This window comes from Neolamprologus brichardi, chromosome 3 (assembly GCF_056152115.1).
Source record: "Neolamprologus brichardi isolate AB-2024 chromosome 3, ASM5615211v1, whole genome shotgun sequence".
Lineage (NCBI taxonomy): Eukaryota > Metazoa > Chordata > Actinopteri > Cichliformes > Cichlidae > Neolamprologus > Neolamprologus brichardi.
Window position 1 is genome coordinate 45,101,228 of NC_142106.1, and position 14,687 is coordinate 45,115,914.

Genomic DNA, 14,687 nt, shown 5'->3' on the forward strand with positions numbered 1-14,687 from the left:
GTTACAATAACAATAGCATGTGTTGAAAGCAACAACAGCTGTTGTTCCCGTGTGCCTTTTGCTCATAAATACGTGATCGCACTCAGGACACCAGGTCCTATACAAGGCGTCACAAACGAAAAACGCAATGACACAACATTTCAGACAATGCAGCATTAAAAAGGTCACTGATAAACTTGGATAGAACAGCATAACAAAAAATCTGATCATGTTGTCTTCTTAAATAACTGAACATCAAATTTACAGTAAAATATTGTTTTTAAAAAATAAAGTTTTAATCCTGTTGGAGTGATGCTTGTGATGCTTGTGCAAACCTAGTGTTGCTACCTGTCTACGCCTGCTTGGCTGCAAGAAGACCATGTTAGTCTACAACTGGTGCAGAGATGCAGAGCCTGATGTATGCACATGGTTACACTGTGTTGGTGTATTGTGACCTTTGTGCTGCCCTCTTCAGATATCTCAGGCAGTCGCGTGTAAATACTTCAGGAAAGTAAACACTCGGAAAGCTCCTGGACCAGACAACATTCCAGGTCGAGTTTTCAAAGCATGTGCCCACCAGCTGGCAGATGTCCTGACATCATGGTGCCGCGACAACAACCTGCTGCTTAACGTCAGCAAAACCAAGGAGCTCATCGTGGATTACAGGAGACTGCAGAGAGGAGGCCACACCCCCATCCACATCGAAGGAGCAGAGGTGGAGAAAGTCAGCTGCTTCAGATTCCTGGGCATCAACATCAGCGAGGATCTGGGCTGGTCACACCATGTTGGTGTGATCATAAAAGCAGCAAGACAGCGGTTCTTCTTCAGAAGATTCAGAATGAACCCCAGAATACTTACAAACTTCTATCGATGCACCTTTTAAAGTATTCTGACTGGCTGCATCACTGCTTGGTACAGCAGCTTTAATGCTCTGGACAAAGCTCTGCAGAGGGTGGTGAGAGGTGAACTGCCAGCCATGCTGCATAAGGAAGACGCAGCGGATCCCAGCCACAGACTTTTCACACTGCTGCCATCCGGCAGGCGGTTCAGCAGCATCCAGACCCGCACTACCAGACACAGAGAGAGTTTTTACTCACAAGCCATCAGACCTTTGAACTGCTGATATTCCATACACACCACTACACACTCACTACAATTACAGGACTCTGCACACCGTCACTTCAACAAATGCCACTTAAATGCTCGTTGCACAGCTTTGCACAAACGTGTAAATACCAACTCGTCTCAACTCTCTAATATTTAATACTTTTTTTCTCTCCTTATCTGCACACTCTCTATATGCTCATGTAAAGCTGAGGAGCACAAGCCAAAGAATTTCATTATGGAGAAACGTGGCTACACTTTTTTATCTGTACATGACAATAAAACGTGAAACTTTGTCCAAGCCTTTAAACGTTTTCACATACTTACAGACTACCTGCAGGTCTTAACACGTTCTCACTCCACACAGCACATTCTACCTGCTGTTGCGTGATGCAATTGCAAGGGTTTGCCCTGGGGGGCCAGCAGCTGCCAATGTTTGTATGTTTTTTGTCTTTACGCCCCTGTTTGTTAGATTTTGTTTGAAAATTAGTTCTGAAACTTACAAAAGTGTCTTAGTAGTTGTGGAAAAGTTTAACATATCTTATTTGTTTTACATAAAAAAGAGAATATGTGTACTGAAAAATATGACGTCTAAAAAAAGGAAGAAAGCACAACATTGCCTGTCAGTGCGTGCGTCAGCGTGTCATCAGAAGGAGGAAGCGCACCACCCACTTCCAGCCTCCCACTATTTTTCTGTGCCTTCCTCCCAAGAAGCTGGAAGCGAAAGTAGATCAGAGACATGGCAGACGTCTCTCTGCTTTTGTCTTCTGAACAGCTGTGACCACACAGAGTCTGAGAAGCAGGGGACCCCGTTTCAAGAGCGCTTCCCCCGCTTTCCTCACAACAGAAACTCAGGAGATAGAAAGTTTTCAGGGAGAGAGCTGAACACACGGGATCAGCAGGATGTTCCCAAGTTTGTTACTTCTGTGCTGCCTGTCTCTGACGATCGAATCCAGTCACGGTAAGACGATCTACGCGTCCACGCTTACAACACATTTACCTGGGTTTTTCTTATTGCCTGCTTCTTTGACACCTTTTCCCAGTTTTCTCTCTCGAGTCATTTGCGGTGATTCCCACTAGTGACGTCACGTCTGGCATTCGCCACTGTGTAGCGGGACAGTAAAACGGACTTTGGGAAAAGAGAAAACTTTGTGGGAGAATGTGTTTCGTGTAAATCGCGCATGTAAATCCTCTCGGCGCACCCCCATGTTAGTATTTCCATCCGGATTCTGTTTACGTGACAGAAACAGGAGGAATCTGACTTTTTTTAAATGACCCACGTAGAAATCTGAAGGCAGGATCAGATCTGGTAAAAAGACTGTTCAGCGCCTACAGCTGTTACGCAGAAGTGTGAATGTTCTCTAAGCCTTGAGGGAAAGATTTTTCCCTCCTGAGTGACTGGCTCAGCGCAACAGCTTGCTTGGCGAGCCACATAAAGCGTCTTTATTCGCTGCTCCTGCAGATGTTGACTCATTTTCTGTTCTTTCCCTTCTTCACTAAGGCGAAATCTTACCACCACGAAATGTGTCCCTGCGAAGGATCAACGACTTTGACCATAACGTGACCTGGGTACCACCAGAGAATTCTGTCGGATACCAGTATAAGGTGTCTCCAGATACAAACGACGAAAACATTGAATTCCCTGTAACAACTGTAAGTATACGCTTATATGTGTATATGCTTACTTTAAAACCTCGTATGTTCACAACGTTTATACCCCATAATTTAAAAGTCTTTCATCAGTTAATAACCAATAATTCCTGGAAAGACGGGCTGCTAAGGGACTGCAAGTAATCTCAACCACCTCCTGGAAGTAGAGGCTCATTATTTGCATACTGCTGAAAAACATTTTCAGATATGAAAAGTAGGTTTGAGTAATTTCTAGATTTTGCATAGACAACCGCTATTTTAAGTTTTGAGGGGAAGATGTGTTGTGTTACAGTGTACCGTTTCTCCAGCTGCACTCTTGTGGACCTCACATGTTATAAGCCACCACAGCTATAGCTGTGTGTATGTGTGGCACTGAGTCCTGGGCTTTCTAGATCTCGCGTGGTAACTCGTCCACTGTTGTCTTCACCCTCCACATCTTCTCTCAGCCTTTGGTGTTTCTTGGGCTTCTTGTGTTCCTTCTTCCTGATGTTTCTCTCTCGATATTGCTACGTCTATTACTACGACCCTTTTCTTCTGCATGTACACCACAACTATGTCTGGTTGGTTAGCCAGTTCTTCAAACAAAAGATCTGAGATTGGTTTAGACTGTTTACTCAAATTAGTTTTTTTTCTTCTCTTTTTCTCTTAATAGCAATACACTTACATAGTTTTGGAGGGGTTAATGAATGGAAACGTCTTAAATGTGTCTATCAGAAGTCTTTGGGATGAGTCATCAAGCGAGCCAGTGGTCGTCAGTGAAACGAATCCAGGTAATTCTCACCACTGCCTCTGCTTTGTTGTAAAAAATGCTTTTGAGCCACATATGAAGCAAATTGCTGTCTATGTGTTTGATTATTAATCTGTGTCTGTGTCTCTGTCGCTCTCAGAGCTGGTGACAGATTTTCAGTGCTACGTCCACTCCTCATACCAAACAAACTGCTCTTGGTCACCAACTGGTATCGTCGCAGATCTCCGTTTCTTCTACAAGTATGTGCTTTTTCATTATGCAGTTTAAAGAAATAGAAACTCAGCATTACGCAGTACAGGTAGTTTTGTAATTTTGCAACACTTCCTGATAGTCAGCGGTCACTCTGAGCTGAAGTGGAAGTAATGAGCCAGAGTTCAATCAGGGCTAAATTCTTGTGTTTAATGGCTCTGTCTTTTTTGCCAGCTGCGGGCTGTTTATTGGGGGTGTGGGAATTTATGCATACAAAACCAAACCATATTTGGCAATGTAACATTAAATGAAGAGGGTTAAGGGTTAACTCAAGCCAACACGCCGGAGCCCTGATATCCCAATGGACTACCGTTTAAGGTCATGTATTTAAATAGGCAAAACCTAAGCAAATTAAGTAAACGTCTTCACAAACTTGAAACAAATACGTTGCAAGTAAAACGAAAAAGAAAAAGAAAAAAAAACAAAGAAACCCAAAAGCAAATACTGAAATGAACTAAAGCAACACAGCAGTTTTCTGCATGACAATCCATAAAAATGAAGTGATCTTGGACACAAGTGGGGATCATGTATCCAAACGCATTTTTATTTATTTAACTTTTATATTGCCAATCCAGCTCATAAGCTCACATCAACAGCAACGGGACTTTATATTAAATGTATGAGCCTCATCAAGGGGGAGGGGAGATGGGTCATGAGAGAGCATAAGAACATTTCGTATTAAAATGAGCAGCAGGACTCAGTTACACATTAACTCAGTTTTTGCATTGGCTGAACAAAACCAGAATTATTCACCCCTGCTCTTACCTAGAGCTGTCCCAGGGGAGGAACCTGGAGGCAGGTCTGTGCTCTGACACAGAAGTGCTCTTTTGGGGTAAAATGGTACATTTAATGTGCAGCTTGGTGATTAAAGGGCACCTGCATTAGAAGAAGGGATTTTAAATTTTCATCCACACTGCCCGGTAGCCAGTGCATCGAAGATAATATTGGAGAGGTATATGTTTAATCCGGCGCTAACCTTGGGGTGTCCCCTCATCCCTTTGATAACATCACACATACTCTTTGTATCTTTTCAGTTACAACAGTCTTTTGTCCCACCCGGGCTGTTGCTGGCCAGGGAAGACTTTCCCACTATCTATTTTCCAGGAAGCACCTGGCACTGGTCTTCTTGGGAGTTTCCCCAACAATTAGAGGTTAACTTAGTGAAACATTGTTAAGCATATCTAAGAAGTTTTCACCAGGTTATATTGACACACACACACACATCCTTCATCTAAGAAGGTCAAACAAAAACCAACAGTAAAGTTCTAAAGACCTAAATCTAAATGTGAGGATAAACTAGAATGTTTCCCGTTACACTAGCATTATAAGGAATTTTAATCATTATATCCTCATATCATTATAAGGGAATGGGTAGGGGGCGCTCACGGGGATCATTTTTTGTGTGGAAGAAGAGTCTTATGACCTGTGAAATGCTGCTTTTTATATGAGCACGCGCAGAAGCTGAAGCAGAAAGCACTGCTTAACAGTGATAACTTTGATCTCCAGCAGGGGTTTTAGGTTCAAACTTATATACCCCTCTGATCTTGCTAAACTCGTCGATTGACCTCTGGGAAGGTTTCAGTACACAAATGTACATATTGGCATTCACTTGGAGAGTGTTATTCCTCATTGTCCACTGATTTTGTCAGGATGCTGTTGAAATCACTCAGAAATGTGAGAATTGTGTGTTTAAGTTGTTGCTTCAAATGTGTTATGACTGCACTCTTGTATCCAAAACACAAAGGCTAGCTTTCACAATAGCGCATCTATTGCCTCACCCGTCGACATCGTCGAGAAGTTCATTGTCAACATAAACTTTTTAAAGTGTCTCAGATAACGAAGGTGACAATGACAGTATTATGTGAACATCATGGTATTTGCATAATATTGTTACCAAGATGAGACTGAATCCAGAAGTCACTCCTGTTTTGTTAGGCTGCACAAAGACCCATTTTCCTATGAACTTTTATCTTCTTTGTTTCCCAGTGAGAGCGCAAATAAGGAAGTAAAAGAAACTGTTTAATTATACAGTTTCATAGATGTTAAATTAGTATCTTAAATTAAAATGTTTTTGTTTTTTGCGTCACAAAACTTTACAAAACATTGCATAAAACTGCAGCATCGCTAGTCCACGTAGCAAAAGGCTGTAGTTCTCATGAATGCGTTGACACTCTAGGTTTCAACACATTCATGCATCACAATTGTGTCCAAACTTGTACTTTAGGTAGAAATATTGTACATGGTATTGATAACTGGCTGTTTCCCACTGGGTGGTTTCTTTGTTAAACACACTTATTACATTTTGCATTTAAAATATCCAACAAAATGTCACGAGATTAAAGAAATACTTCAGATTTTATTATTTTATTCGGTGGCTGAGTCCCACAGTCTATGTGACGCTGTTGTTGCACATTAGCAAGAAACACATTTCCCCTGCTTATTCTATTCACCAGCACCGAGAGGCAAAATCATGTCAATGTCTTATTATTAGTTCATTGTTTTGTCCTTTCCTTTTGGAATATACCGTGTGTTGGTAAAAAAGTAAATCACCTTTTTCTTTATGTTTCCAAGGTCTGAGATTGAGGGGAACGGAATCGTCAGTGGAATAGAAGAATGCCCTTCGTATACTTACACTGATGGTCTGAGGACTGGCTGTTATCTGCCAGTGAGCACACAACATTCTCTAAGCGTCTTGTTTAACACAACACTGAACAACAAAACTGTCAGGAACACCTTCTCTAAATACCTCTTTCGCTTTGGTAAGCTGTGTAGTGGTCAGTGCTAATCCAGAATTTAAAAGTAATGCGAGGGGAAACTTGTGTTGAAATATTTTGTGCTTCCTCATTCAGTTTCTGGGGTTTGATTTGTTCTTTCTCTCCTTTCTTGGAAATATTTTAGCTGTTATCATGATGTGTGTGTGTGTGTGGTGTGGCGGCATGCATCTGTGTGTATCTAGTACTGTGTATTGTATGACACAATCTAGAACTGCCAACTTTTCGAAATGCAAAATACACACTGTTTTGCATTATGATTTGCATTCAAGGCACCTCTCGCCAGCTTGTACTAACTGCAACGTCTGTCTGTTATTCTCTGTGCAGTGAGACCACCGCCCCTTAACTGGAAAGTCAAGAAAAGTGGGAATCAATTTAATATTACTTGGGACTCTCCTGAAGTGATTGCAGAGGACCAGTGGGAATATATAATAAATTACACTGAGTGTGGTCAACTAAAAGTAAGAATAACAATGTGTGTTACGATTGTGGTAAAAAACAAATAACTGAAGCACTTAGAGAATGAGTTCCAGCATTAGAGTGAAGTTGGGGGACACGGTAAGGAGTTCAAAACATTGTGTGGGAGCTCGTATAAGACATGGGGTCCTTTGTGTTAAAAGATGTCTGTTAGAGGCTAACTCATATTTCAGTGGACAGATTATATAACCTTTTTTTTTTAACTGGGAAAGTCTTGGAATCCCAGAGGGGGAGGAGGAAGTGGCTAAGGATCACCTTCCAGGGCTCCCTCTGGAACAGGACTTAGCTTAAATACAACCTTAAGCCATGCTAGCATGATAGCTCTTGGTTTGGGAATAATGGTAGCCATCATATCCAGAGAAAATAAGAGGAGAAAATAAGGAGAAAATTACAGACTTTTCTCCAAGCAGCTAAAGCAGCTTTTTATTTTTAAAAACCTCATCAGTTATAGTGGCGGTTGTTGTTATATTTGGCAGAAATCTACAGGGTCCCAAGTGGATGAGCCCAAATGAAATATTTAAATTTGTCCGTGATGGTTAGTTGCTGAATTTTGCAAACGCACAGATGTTTTAAGAAGTTTTAATCAACTGATTCAAGGCTCAAATTAATCGTTTCCCTCAAAAACTTTTCACAGCGTCCAATAATACTAAAAGAAAAAACATCATACCAGCTGCTCCGGCTCCCTCACTGTAGCTACAGCATGGCTATCAAAGCAAAGTATAGAGAAAACGGAGAAACACCGTGGACCGACCAACAGTATTTTGGTAAAGTCATTTTCTGTTTTGTCTCTTTTTTCTAATCTCGTGTTAATAAAAAACAGAATGCACTGACTTATAATAGTTTTTTAATTATAAAGGCCATACATTCTTCTCTGCGGTGGCTCTAGTGCAGAACATCTGCTAAGCAGAAGATAGTTTGATCCCTGGGTGTAAATGGGTGAATGAAGCCACAATGTTATTTTCTCTATTAAAAAAGCTGAAAGGGAAAAGTAACATCAAAGGCTGAAACATGAAACAGTTTCATTGTTGCTGAAATTAATGCTTATATGTGTTTGCATGCAGAAGCAGACTCAGGCTTCAGTCCATTAGTGATTCTTGCGATTACAATCCCATTGGTGGTTGCCACCCTGACAGTCCTGACTGTGATTTGTTACCAGAAGTAAGTAAAAAGTCTCTTCTTACTGAATGGATCCTTTTGTTCGTTGGCTTTGTTTTGGTTTTATTTTGTTCTGCTTCTTTGGGGCTGCGCTAACCTCTGATATTTAACTGTCTCTGTGTAGAAACAAGGATGCTATCTTTCCCAGAGTACCAGAGCCTCGGGATCTCCTCAGTGATATCTGCGACAACAACAATAAGGTGAGTGTTTTGCTCTTAGGTGTACTTGTGTGCTCGTTTCTCCTTTTCTTTTTCTTTGTAAGGCCTGATAGTGCATGCTTCTCATAATCACAGAGGTACTGCAAATTCTTAGAACTGCATTTGTTGTTGTTGTTGTTTTTTTTCTTTGAATGCCAGGCTACAGTTGGCTTTCTCTTAAACACGATCACATTTCCTTTTCTACTTCTTCTTCTTCCTCTTTTCAGACGGCCCTGTGCAACTTTCAGGCCATGGCGGTGGAAGAAGACAACTGTAAAATTGCTCTTGTGGTAGAGCCCAAAATCAGCAAGCCAGACTGGTGATGAGTGCCCGACCTCCCCTCGTGCTCCCAAAGAAGAAGAACAACTAGAAGCAGCTGCTGCTGCTTCAGCACTTTGTATTTAGCACTGCTAAAATCTGACGCCATGAGTCTCACAGGGAAATGCAACACTGCATGTCTTTATCATCCCTATGGAGTGACACACAACATATACCAACGCATTAAGTTGATTCTGTATTCACAGCATTTTGATCCCTTATCAACATGCTTTGTTTGCACACCGAAGTGGTTCCTTTTTCGGTTACATAATCGAGCCTAACACAGATGTCCATTTTAGTGCAGGGTCACAGTTTTGCATTGCACCGCCATGTGTCAGACACTGTGAGGCTTTTTGGACCCGATGAAACAACAACAACTGCAATTGGCAGCAGACAGTAGGCGGATGGTCGTGAGCTGAGCCTGAATGTCGAGTCAAATCAGAACAGCAGCATCCACGCATGTATCCCAACAGACTTACTACCTTTGCACCGCTTACAGAGCTGCGAAAAAGCATTTGCCCCCTTCCCGATTGCCACACTTAAATGTTTTGTCAAGGAAATATTAGCATTAGGTAACACAAGTGAATATAAAATGCAGGTTTTAAATAATGATTTCATTCGTTAAGGAAACAAATCTATCCAAAACTACTTTTTCCTATGTAAAAAAGTAACTAAAAACTTAAAATTGTTGGATGGCCCAAAATATGTAAGTGTGACAATCATTAAGTTGGGAAAATACTTTTTCACACTGCCCCAATGGTGTCACTGTCACAGCTTAAATGTTTTTACTTCATATATATGGAAGACTTACTGAGCCAGTCTGCTGTTGACCTGTGAGCACTGTCCCTGTCCAGCTGCCATTAACTGTATTAACTGCCTTGGATTTCTTGCAGCCTGGTATGCTGTACATAAGAAACAAAGATTGCCCAGCTTTCTGAGAGTATACAATGTAATGAATGTATCACTTAGTTGCCTACTTTACTAAGAGTAAAAAACAAAAAAACAGGGAAAAAATTGCTGTCTTTTGTTTTAGACGGCCAGAAGGCTGAAAGATTATACCCACATGTCCTTATGAATCACCAGCCTCATTGTTTGGTCTGTTAATGGACAGTATTCTGGGAAATACCTCAAGCTCTTGGAGGAAGGAAAGGGTGAAATTTTTATCAGAAGCAGAGGCTGATGATTTAGCTTTTAACAGCACCATGTTTCTTCAGCAGAGCTTTAACAGAAGATATCAGCCTTGATGAAAGTAACACCCTGCGCTTGTTTACCTTTTTACTTTTTTCTCAAGTAGAGATATAAACCACCTTCTTAAGTTTCTTTTTAACTAATACTTTCACATTTGCCCCGTAGCCAGTCACACGGCTGATTCGTCACCTCAGTGGTGCTCACTGAGACTGAAACGCAGTGTAAAAACACAGACGTCTTTGTGTGATAGTGTTTAAATGTTTTGATGAAATTGTTATAGTGTTCAATGCTGAAAATAAGTTCACTTTATTTTACTTCCTCTGATCTGTTTTTTAAGTAAGATTGTTTTTCTTTTTTGTGGTTTTTACACATTTCTCATGAAGTATTGAGTCTCTCTCGTGTTTGTTTGGGTTCATGTGGGACTTAGATAAGCTAACTGAGCTTAGACTTCATGTGGAAAATACAGAAATCAAATTTCTCCTCTAAGTCTCAGCAAAAAAAAAAGATGAGTAAGTATGTTTTCTCCATATGTTTATCATCGTGTTAATTTTAAGAAGACTGTATACTTACTGCATATTTAGTCTTGTGTATAAATATAGACGGATAATAGATATAGAGAACTAACTGTTTATGTTTCTGTCCTCAACTGTTTCACAAGATGGGACCAAACAAGCTATTTGATGCTGTCTGTCTTTTATTCTTTAAAATATGCTTCCTGGCAGCTTGGGCCCTGTTCCAGGAGGGAGGTTCAACAAAACTTTGACTTTAAAAATAAACTCTGAGTTGATTACCTTTGAAATCGCAATTTTTTTCCCCCTTCAGTTTTTAGATCCAGAACAGTTGTTTAGAGAAGTTCGATGAACTCTGAGTATATTTACTCTTTCATGTGCGTGTTCAGGATGTTTATTAAGTAGGGAAAGAAAAACCATCATCAATGGAGCTCCATTATCAGGATTGCCCGTGGGTAAATAAACAGCAACGCCTCCGTTTCAATGCTGTGGACCGAGGAATGTGAACACAGCGCAGACTGTGGCATTTATCTTAAACAAACAAGAGGGGAGAAGAGAGATTGTAATGAGCTTATCATCACTGACAGTACAAAAATTTGAATATGCAACATATCATTTTCCAGAACGTTCGCTGTTATTTAGTCAGCTTTAATTTTCATCAGATAAAGCCAGAATCCAGGCCAAATTCAAATTTGCCTCCATAATACGTTAACAGCGTTTTTGCTCATCTTTGCTGTACATATGTGGCCGGTCTCTCTGGCCACATGGACAAACACCTGATAGGGGCACAACGTTCTCCACAGCCACTGTTTCTAGATGGCGGGGCAACATGGCGGCTTCTGCAAACCGGCGCCTGCTCCTGTTTATTTTCTACGTTTATGAGAATGCATGAATTTGTTGGCTGAGGTAACTGCACACATTTCAGTGAGCAGGAGGCCAAGACTTTTTTTATGTGTCGTGTGTTAGATTGTTTTTCTTTTTTCTTTTTTTTACACATTTCTCATGAAGTCATGAGAAATGTTCTCATGTTGAATTGACAGTTTGTTTGGGTTCATGTGTGGGACTTCCAGATAAGCTACTTGAACTTCAAGTAACTCCAGTTTTATGTGGAAAATACAGACATCAAATTTCTCCTCTAAGTCTCAGCAAAAAAAATATGAAAAAGTATATTTTCTCCATATGTTTATCATCGTGTTAATTTTAAGAAGACTGTATACTAAATAATGCATACTTAATATTGTGTGAAAATATAGACGGATAATAGATATAGAGAACTAACTTATGTGTCCGTCCTCAACTGTTTCACAAGACAAATTGGACCAAACAAGCTATTTGATGCTGTCTGTCTTTTATTCTTTAAAGTATGCTTCCTGGCAGCTTGCTGCGCTCTTCCTGGGCCCTGTTCCAGGAGGGAGGTTCAACAAAACTTCGACTTTAAAAATAAACTCTGAGTTGATTACCTCTGAAATCGCAATTTCAGTTCCAGAACAGCTGATCAGAGAAGTTCGAGGAACTCTGAGTATGTTTGAAATGTATATGTCATGTGCAGATGTAACTGCACACAAATCAGTGAGCATGAGTAAAACATGTTTTTTTTTCCTATTCAATAATCTCGAAAAATGTCTGACTGTGCCTTAGTGTCTACTCAGAGTTACTCTTTTTTCTCAGAATAACTACATTTTTAAATGGATTTCCAAATATCTTTGAACAACAGCAACAAATTTCCTTAATATACTATTGTGTTCTTTAATAGTTATTTTCCCCTTCTGTCATTTTGTCCTCATACTGTAACCAACATGCGCCTCATTCGTCTGTACGAGTATTACCAGCACATAATATTTTGTGATCGGAATTTCACAATTTTGAATTTCGTAGCAAACGGTTTCTCAGATCCACTTCTGCAAATTATTTTTTCAAGGGTGTTGAGACAGTGTCAAAACTTAGGCAATACCAACAAAGATTCAGAAGCAAAGCGAGTAAAGGCAGATCAAGTTTCGCTGATTAAGGTCTGATCTAACAGAAATCAAAACCGAGGTATAGCGGGCTCAAAGAGCGCCATGTGTCTGCTGCTGGAAGTAAACGGTTTATTTCCCTCTCTGAAGTTTCAGATCCCCTTAGTAGTAATGGCATCACACAACTTCAGAAGAACATGTTTCTCTTCAGTATAAGGAAGTTGTGTAATCTGCTTTATATAGAAAAATGTGTGACTTGGAGAAACCAAAGATTCTTTCTATAAATGGTCTTCCTTACGTTTTCTGTGAAGCGGCTAGCTTCTGTTAATCTTTCAGTCTCTAAGCCTGCATGCATGCGATTAAACGAAAGTCCAAATATCAGCACTCAAATTTCAAGCTGAGGGACGTGTCTGTGCTTGTGGACTCTGAGTCTTGTGTCCATTTTAAGGATGCCAGTTACATTAGACTTGGGTGGATGTTCCTTTGCAGGGTAGACGTGGGAAAACCGGGGCTGGTTGTCACATTGCTGGGTGTTGCCACTTTAGAGGCCACTGTAGAATTCTATTGATATCATACAGATTGCAGTTTTCTTGGTTTTGATGTTATTGTATTAAAAGATGAGACAATATTTGTCTTTTATAAAATGGTCACTTGTTAAAAAGCTTTGATTTAAATCAGTTTTTCGCTAGCCAGCTAAAGGTTAAAACGTTGAGAGAAATGTTTTTGTTTTTCTTTCTTTTCTTTTTGTTTCTTTGTTGGAACAATGGTTTGTGTCGAGCCATACACCAAAGGAAGTATGATGTTGATGTATTGTGTGCCAGAACTGATTACGTGTTGTGATTACCCCTGGCAATCCAAGGAGAGAGTCTAGATCAAGACTAGCAACCTTAAACTGGAGATCCCTGAAAATTTGCTTACCTGGATGATCGAGCACGCGTGGAGACTTAAAAAGGTTTAGAGTCGGTTTGACATTGATGTCATTCACTGTGGTTCTCGTGTTTACGCTGCCTTGCTCACTATTGCGCAGGTTACCTTGTGGTAAATCTTGCACAGACTGTTTTTGTCTTTTAAAAAATATAGACAACTGCTTTCATTAAAATAAATAAATAAATATAAATGTTATCATTGATATTTTTATGAAATGTGGAAGTCGTTTTGTGTCAATTCCTTAATTTTACTTCTCTTAATTCACAAGAATTACCACTGCTTCAGCTGATCAGCAATTCATGCAGAACAAAAAGTGTAGCAACCAACCCTACTGTCAGCAAGACAAGTGTCTCCACAGCTGTACGACGGGACAAAACCCGGAGTGACATGGAATGAATCGAGATGTCTCACTCTGTGGTTTCTGTGGACGTGCACAACTGGATTCTGATGCAACCCTGGTGTAATGTCAGCAGGATGTCAGTCTCTTTAGTGAGTCTGCGCACCATTTCCACTCGTAAACATAAAAACGACGGTGACGGTGGCCTGTAAAATTGACATTACACAGATATGAAATACTACACACAACAACCGACGTTTGAAAGCCATTTCATTTAAGCGTATTAAAGGCCGCCCGCTAAAACAGACATTTAATTTATGTGACGCTTAAGAAAAGCCTTTAATCGTTTTCGTTATTAAATCCGTCAACTTACCGACACTCAGCCTAAAAAATAAAACGTTTGATTATTTTGCTCCCACAAAAACCATTTTCGCTCTGTGGGGCTATTCTAATAGCTTGCGCTAAGATACAATAATAACGTTTAGCGTCTGGATGGTGCAGTTTCAAAATTAAAGCCCCAGTTACGAATACACGTTAAATTATTATCTGCAGGCTTCGCGGCTTTTATTTTTTAACACACTAATTCTGGATTTCCGCTTACACACACGCTAGCTTGACGCACTCCTCCCCTCATCGCTGAACAACAGCGGCCTCTCGTGGTCAAAACAAGGCACTGCCAATATGTCGGCTCAGAGTGGTCCTGATGCTGCGGGGATGCAGAGAGCGGCGGTATGAGAGGATGTGAAGTATGTAAACCTTGGCAGAGAGGGGTAATCCTGGCGCAGTCTCTGTGGCGCAATGGAATAGCGCGCTGGACTTCTAATCCAGAGGCTCCGGGTTCGAGTCCCGGCAGAGATGAGTCACTCTGTGTGCCGCACGGCAGACCTGCGATATTTTTCTTATCAAATTGTGAGGGTGACATTTTGATTGCAGATGATCATGCTATTAATAGTGAGCCTTAACTGGGAGCTCAGAAGGTTGATGTTCAGCTACACAGAGCACACAAACATAAATATAACCTCGAGTACAGATTTAATGCAGGAGCTGCAAACATGAGCCTGCCTGTTCTGTTCTGATATCACAGTCTGATTAGTTTATGCTCTCCTTACGTTACCTTATTTATGTC

The 14,687-nt window shown here is 40.5% G+C and overlaps 1 protein-coding gene and 1 non-coding gene across 2 annotated transcripts; both read left to right on the forward strand.

Annotated features, from left to right (window-relative positions):
- The first annotated feature begins 1,779 nt into the window (after positions 1–1,779).
- Positions 1,780–8,906, forward strand: il13ra1 (interleukin 13 receptor, alpha 1). Its single transcript, XM_006802604.2, has 10 exons — positions 1,780–2,044; positions 2,585–2,736; positions 3,386–3,503; positions 3,621–3,720; positions 6,302–6,489; positions 6,829–6,962; positions 7,613–7,742; positions 8,040–8,136; positions 8,258–8,333; positions 8,558–8,906. The coding sequence occupies exons 1-10, from the start codon at positions 1,987–1,989 to the stop codon at positions 8,651–8,653; spliced, it is 1,149 nt and encodes a 382-aa protein (XP_006802667.2). The 5' UTR covers positions 1,780–1,986; the 3' UTR covers positions 8,654–8,906.
- Positions 8,907–14,345: 5,439 nt separating this feature from the next.
- On the forward strand, positions 14,346–14,419 carry trnar-ucu (transfer RNA arginine (anticodon UCU)). The gene has a single exon. It is a non-coding gene; the product is annotated as a tRNA-Arg (tRNA).
- The last annotated feature ends 268 nt before the right edge of the window (positions 14,420–14,687 follow it).